Source organism: Erithacus rubecula (assembly GCF_903797595.1).
Source record: "Erithacus rubecula genome assembly, chromosome: 28".
NCBI lineage: Eukaryota > Metazoa > Chordata > Aves > Passeriformes > Muscicapidae > Erithacus > Erithacus rubecula.
Genome location: NC_136680.1, coordinates 4,014,381 through 4,021,016, shown reverse-complemented (window position 1 = coordinate 4,021,016; position 6,636 = coordinate 4,014,381). Strand labels below are relative to the sequence as shown.

General features: G+C 63.7%; 1 protein-coding gene across 1 annotated transcript; it reads right to left on the bottom strand.

Annotated features, from left to right (window-relative positions):
• On the bottom strand, positions 1-6,636 carry ABHD17A (abhydrolase domain containing 17A, depalmitoylase). The gene is made up of 5 exons (XM_079328593.1): positions 6,495-6,636; positions 4,068-4,567; positions 2,451-2,645; positions 1,750-1,929; positions 1-914 (listed from the first exon to the last, which is right to left on the bottom strand). Exons 2-5 carry the CDS (start codon positions 4,370-4,372, stop codon positions 689-691), a joined length of 906 nt encoding a protein of 301 aa, XP_079184719.1. The 5' UTR covers positions 4,373-4,567; positions 6,495-6,636; the 3' UTR covers positions 1-688.

Genomic DNA, 6,636 nt, shown 5'->3' with positions numbered 1-6,636 from the left:
TGAAACGTTAAACCTCTGCTCTTTATTTGCTGCCTGGTTTCCTCGCTCTGTTCCCCGGGCAAGTGGTCCAGAGGAGGTTTTCCAAGGGTGACCTGAACACCAGCAGTGCTCTGGGAAGGCTGAGCAGCGCCAGACTGGAGGAGGTGTGGGGCAGGAGGGCACCTCCTCCATGCATCCCCATAGTCCCCGTGGGGACACGGCCCTGCCCCAGCCGCAGGGTGAACACCCGGGAAAGCTCCATGGAGAGCGGGAGCTGTCACCTCCTCTGCCCCACCCACAGGGAGGAGCCGGGCCCAGCCCCTCTCAACTGCCTTATTGCTATGGGCAGAGCAGCAGAGCGGCCGGAAGGGACTCGGGGCGTTGCCGGTTTGGGAGAGGAGACGAGGACATGTCTGAAGCCAAGGATCCACCATGGAGGGTGGGCTCATGTCTCTGGGCAGGGGGAAGGAGGGAGCTGCCGTCTCTGGCCAGCCAGGCTGGTGATGCCAGCAGCGCCGGGGCTGGCACCAGCAGGGAGGAGAGCTGTGCCTGTGTCCAAGAGCAAACACTGTCCATTGCAGGGCCTCCCTCCCTCTCCTGAGCCTGCAGCTGACGCTGAACCAACTTGTCACAGCTCCAGCAGCAGGGACGAGGGAGAGCTACCGGGAGAACTGGAGAAACAAGCAGAACCCCCTGCCTGTCCCCCTGGCTAGTTGCGTTGGCTGGCCAGCTCCTGGGAGATGAATTTCCGAAGGCGCTCGAGGTACTGGCTGTAGAGTTCAATGTCATTGTGCCCGGCCCCGTCCACCCACAGCGGCTCCACGGCCTTGGGGCAGCGCTCAAACAGCGCCAGGCCGTGAGAGAAGTCGATGACTTCATCCTCCGTACCGTGGATGATGAGGACAGGAGAGGTGATTTTGGAGATCTTCTCAATGCTGCCAAGAGAGTGGATGGGGAAAAGAGGAGAGAGAGGGGTAAGCACAGGGAATGAGACATTTCCACCCCTCCTGCCCCCAAAACATCCCCCTGGGAGAGGGACCAGGAAATGCTCTTTGATCATGGCAGAGCACAGGGACAGGGAGGGACGCAGAGTTTCTGCCAAGGAAAAGATCTGCCCCGGTGTGACAGACAAGGAGCAGACAGCAGTGACAACATCCCCATGGGACCTCGGCAGGGCTGATGGGAACTGCTGCAGAACAGCCCTTCCCTATTGGGAACAGCCCTGCTGGGCTCTGAGGAAGGGAAGCATGGCTGGTCCCAGCCCAGTCCCAAAGGCCACGTGAGGCCAGCAGGATGCAGAGTGTGGGCTGCTGGCTCCCAGCCACAGCTTCCAGCTTGGGGACTGTCCCCAGGGCCCCACTGGCCTGGGGGAGAGGCAAAGGAAGAGCTTGTCCTCTCAGCACCACTCCTGCCATCAGAAGAGCAGGAAAATCCTCAAGGAATCACTCTTGGGGGACAAAGGGGTCCCAGGGACACCTGGCAAGGGGCCAGCAGCACAACCCTAAAGCTGGCAGACAAAGTCACTGGACAGGGTGGCCAGGAGGTGATGCCACAGGGGACTGGGGTACACACATGGCACAGCCCTCAGGAGGGGCAAAGGGACCCCAGGGAGGGCTGCAACTCCCAGAGGGCACCAAATACAGACGCCGAAGGGGACGTTTAAACCTATCACGGAAAACAGCCCACATGGCACATGTCCCCTGGCTGTGACCAGAGCTGCTGTGGGCACTGCCCCTCCACACTCCCATGCCCTCTGCCCAGGGCACTCACTTGGGGAAGGCATCGAACCAGTAGGTCTTCTTGGTGTCGGGGAAGGCGACGCGCATGCCGGAGGTGAGCGGGGAGTGCAGCACGATGGCCGCGCACTCGTAGCGGGAGGCCAGGTCAACCGTGGGCACCGTGCCGATGCTCTGTCCGTACAAAATGATGTTCTCCGGGCTGATCCCGTACCTGCAGAGGACAGGGCGGGTCAGGGTCCAGGCACATCAGGGGTTACTCTGCTCTGGTCACTGCACCCACAGGGCTCCCGGCAGGGTGTGGGGTCTGTCCCCCTGACCTGCCCCCACCCCCTCATGGCTGGGCCCAGGGCAGTTCCCTGCACTCCCAAAGGACCAGGGAACAGCTAAGGTGAGTTCTGGGTGGTGTCAAGGTTTTCCCATACCAGGTCACAGACCTTGGACTGCAGTTATGTAGGGAAGCCCCAGCTCTGGGTTACACTGTGAGTCAGGCCCAAGGAAGAGAAGGGGCTGCACCCCAAACCCAGCAGGGGAACCAGAGCTGAGCCTGGCAGTGAAACAAGAAGCACAGCTTGTGCCAAGGCCATGCCCCGCAGCATCCCTGTCCCTTAGATCCCCAGCTGCTCCCTCTACAGCTTTCCAACCACCCCTTCCTGTCTCAAGTGGTTCCCCTCCTGGGAGCTTTCCTGTTTGGCAGGCTGCTGGAGTGCAGGGTTTCCCAGGGCTGCAGCTCACCGTGTGCGCAGCGCCTGCCACGCAGCGTCGATGTCGGAGTAGAGGTTGCGCTCCGAGGGCTTGCCCGTGCTCACGCCGTAGCCCGAGTAGTCGTAGGAGAAGATGTTGCAGTTGATGCGGGTGCCCAGCCCGATGTAGAAGCTGCTCATCTGCCCCAGGTCCACGGCGTTGCCATGAGAGAAGAGCACCGTGTACCTGGGACACGGGTACAGAACATTAACCCCGGGCACAGACATCCCTGGATGTCTGCTCGGAGGCCAACAACCAAACTGTGGGACACTAAGGGCCAACACCCCTCTGGCCACCAAGGAAGGTCCTCATGACACCCTCAGGGACACCCAGACCCCTCTGCTGCTGGAGCCAGGGGCTCGCTCCCAACGGGAACAGGCAGCTTGAAGGCAGGATGATGATTCTGTTCAAGTTTTTGAGTCTATTTTTGGTAAAAAGCTCAGGATTTGGGGCCGTTTGCCCAATGGGGATTTCAAGTAAGAATTCTGACAGCATGTTTTTTCTCTCCTGAGCCTGGCAAGACACCAGATGCTGAGAGAGAAGTGAATTGTGGGAGTGACAAGGCACAAGAAATTTCCACCATAAGGGGAAAAACAATGCTAATCATAAAAATTAACACTAATAGCAGATTGATGGGAGCTTAGCTTCCTTCTGCCAGAGGGAGGGAGCAGGACTCACTCCCTGCTGAGCCCCTGCACCTGGTCCAAGGGGTCTGTGGCCAGGGTGAGCCTCCAGTCCTGGCCTGGATGCACAAGGAGCCCCAGCTGGAAGTCAGTGACAGGATGAGCTGTGGAAGGTCAGACAGCCAGCAACACCTGACAGTGTTTGGGAGGTCTGGTTCCCCCCAGCCCATGTTCTCCCCTCCAGCCCTGAAGCCTGGGATGCTGATCTTTGAGGACCTGTTGTTCCTGGGAGGATACAGGAAAGGGGTCAGCTGGGGTGACCTGGCCTCCCTCTGCACCTGAACCCCCCAAACTGTGCCACTGCTCAGGGAGCAGCTGCCAAGTCCCCTCTTGTCTCCTCCTGCCCAGGCACTGGCAGCAGGAAGGGTGCTCCACCTCACACTCCTGGGTGCCTCTTTCCAGCTTCCTAGTTCACAGACTCATGGGAGTGACCAAACCCCTCCTGGCTTTCAGTTCCATCATCCTTTTCCTTGAGGAATCAAATGTCCCTATGAATTTGACAAAACCAGGCTCTCCTGGTTGGCATGGGCAGTTGTCCATCCCCATGGTCACCACAGGGCTGGGGACAGGGACAAGCAGCTGCTGCAGGCACCCTGGTGCTCCCTGAAAACCAAGCTCTGTGCAAACAACCGGAGTGTTGCGTCACTGCCATGACTCTGGGGGATTGTGAGACAGCCTGGGGAATCCCCACATCCCTGCAGCCTCTGGCTTTGCCTCTGCTCCTGCCTTAACCCCACGCCCAGCATGGCCACAAGCCAGACCGGTCCTGGGAGCCCAGCTGGCCCATCCCACCAGATGCCTCCAGAGCCCTGCGGCAGGGCCAGCCCCTCCAGCCGGGCTCAGCCGAGGGACAGGAGGGGACAGGAGCCCCCAGCGCGGCCCCAGGCCGGCAGAGCCCCGGCTGGCACACCCACGGCTGACTCACCTGGCGCCGGGCACGCAGCGGACGTACATGCAGCCGACGCGGTTCCCCCGGCTGCTCTTGGTGACGAACACCTCGATGTTGTCCAGCTCCCGCTGGGAGTACTGGAAATCCGCCCGGTCCTTCAAGTGCAGCTTCCAGCGGCCCGCGGCGCCTCGCAGGGAGCCCGTGCTGCCCACGGGGTCCGGCTCGGGCACCATGGCGTAGGTGGGCTCCGGGGGCAGGAAGGCGAGCTTGGCCGCGATGCGGCTGGGGCAGGGCGGGCAGCAGAAGAGGCAGCAGAGTTGGCTGATCGACAGCCCGTTCATGACGGCGGCGAGGCGGGAGGGGCAGCGCCCGGAGCGAGGGAGGATCCCAACCGGACAGAGGCCGGGAAGGACGCCGGCCCGCAGACGGCCCGTCCTCAGCTGGCCCTGGGCACGGCTGGCGCCGGCCGTGCAGCGCGGGCCGGGGCGTGCGGCGGGGCTGCCGTGTCCATCTGTCCGTCCGGCGGCTGCGGGGGCCTGCGGGCAGGGCGGGGACTGAGGGCTCTGTCCCCTCTGTGACAAACGTGCTCCCTGCAGCGTTCCCCCCGCTCCCCGAGCACCTCTGCAGCCCCCCCCAAATCAAACCTCCTGCCACATTCGGCAGCCCCCGCGGGCAGCCCACGCGAAGGGGCGAGGACAAGCGCAGGATCTCACACACACCACCCCCACAGCAGCCACACGGCTGACGGGACAAAGGACACGGCTCCCCCGGGGCCACCTAGGTGCCGGCACAGGCGTGCGGGAGTGCAGAGCTCCCGAGGAAAAGGGAGAAAGGGGAGAGGAGGGAAAAAAAAAATAAAAAGGAAAAAAAAAAAAAGGCAACTATTTTCTGCAAGTTTGGGCACAGGCTTGAGCTGAGGAATGTCAAACCAGCCCACACCCCGAGGAATTCACTCCATCTGCTTCCGAAGGGCTGGGAAAGGGGAGGAAAGGGTGGAAGAGGAATATGGCACTGAAGCTGGGATATAGCACTGAAATATGCCGAAATACTGGGAGGGAAGGCACGCCCCGTACCCCGGTGGGAGCCAGGCTCCCTCAGGCCGGTGACCATTCAGGGTCAGGGCCGGTGTCACACCTGGCACGTGGCAGCCCGGTTCCTCCCAGGATTGGCACACCGCGTGCCACCGGGACGAGCCAGCGGATCCCCCGAGTGCCACCGGGACCAGCACTCCCGGGGCCGATCGGTGAGTCCAGCGGCCGCACACCCGCACGGCGAACACGCGGGGAGGTGACACTACTGGCCACTGCCATCGTGTGCCACACTCGTGTCCCATGTCTTGCACACGCTGGGACAAAGCCAGGCACCAGCTGGGGACACCCCGCCGTGGGCAGGCAGCCGCGCCCGGCCCCTGCCCTCGCCCCACGCCTGCTGTGGGGCACGACACACCGCACACCCACCCGACCGCACACCCACCCACATCCACAGAGGGGGATCCATGCTGGACCCGGACACTGACCTCTGTGGGGGCCCCCCACCACTGACTGCTGGGGCTGTGGGACCCCCACCCCGCACACACTGACTGCTGGGGCTGTGGGACCCCCACCCCACACACACTGACTGGGGTGGGGCTGTGGGACCCCCCACCCCGCACACACTGACTGGGGTGGGGCTGTGGGACCCTCACCCCGCACACACTGACTGCTGGGGCTGTGGGACCCCCACCCCACACACACTGACTGGGGTGGGGCTGTGGGACCCCCCACCCCGCACACACTGACTGCTGGGGCTGTGGGACCCCTGCTGGCCTCCCTCCCTCCACTGACTCTTCCCCGCAACTTACCCCTGTGGCACCCCCACTACTGAGCAGAGTTTGCCCCCTCTCTCTCCACTGTGGCCCTCTCACCTTGCTGACAAGCACGGAGACCACCCCCAACTCACTGCTCGCTGGGGGATCCTCCAAAACACACACTGAAGAGTGGGACCCCTCCCCGATCACCGTGTGCGTGTTCCCCACAGTTCCACAGAACCCCTGTAAGCCCCCTACCCCCCCACAGAGCTCCTGGAGACCCTCCCCCGACTATTGAGAGACCCCCATGAGCGCACACCGGCCCGCGCGGGTCTCCCTCTGTCCGCACCGCCTGCTGTGGGGCCGTGAGCCTCTGCCGCCTGCTGGAGCGGGGCCTCACACACACTGACCGCTCTCCCCCCTCCACTGACCGGCGTGAACCTCTCTCTGGGAGGGTCCCACACCCTCAGTGACCTGCGCGGGGCCCCTCACACACATCCCTGACCCCCGTGTCCCCACCGCACCGACCAGCGGGGCCTCCCCTCCCTCTGTGGGACCCCCCACCAACACACACTGACCGCCCCCCCGCCCGCCGCACCCCGATCCCTGCCGGCTCCCCCCGCCGCGGCGGTGTCCCTACACGCTCCCCGGTGCGTGTGCCGGTCCCTGCCCGGTACCTGCACATTCTCCCGGCCCCCGGCCCCGCTCGCCGCTGCCCGAGGCCCCGCGGCCGTTGCGGCCTCCCAAGCGGGGGCGGCGTTGGCCCCGCCTCGGCAGGAAGTGACGCAATCGCCCAGCGCCCGTTGCCATGGGAACAGC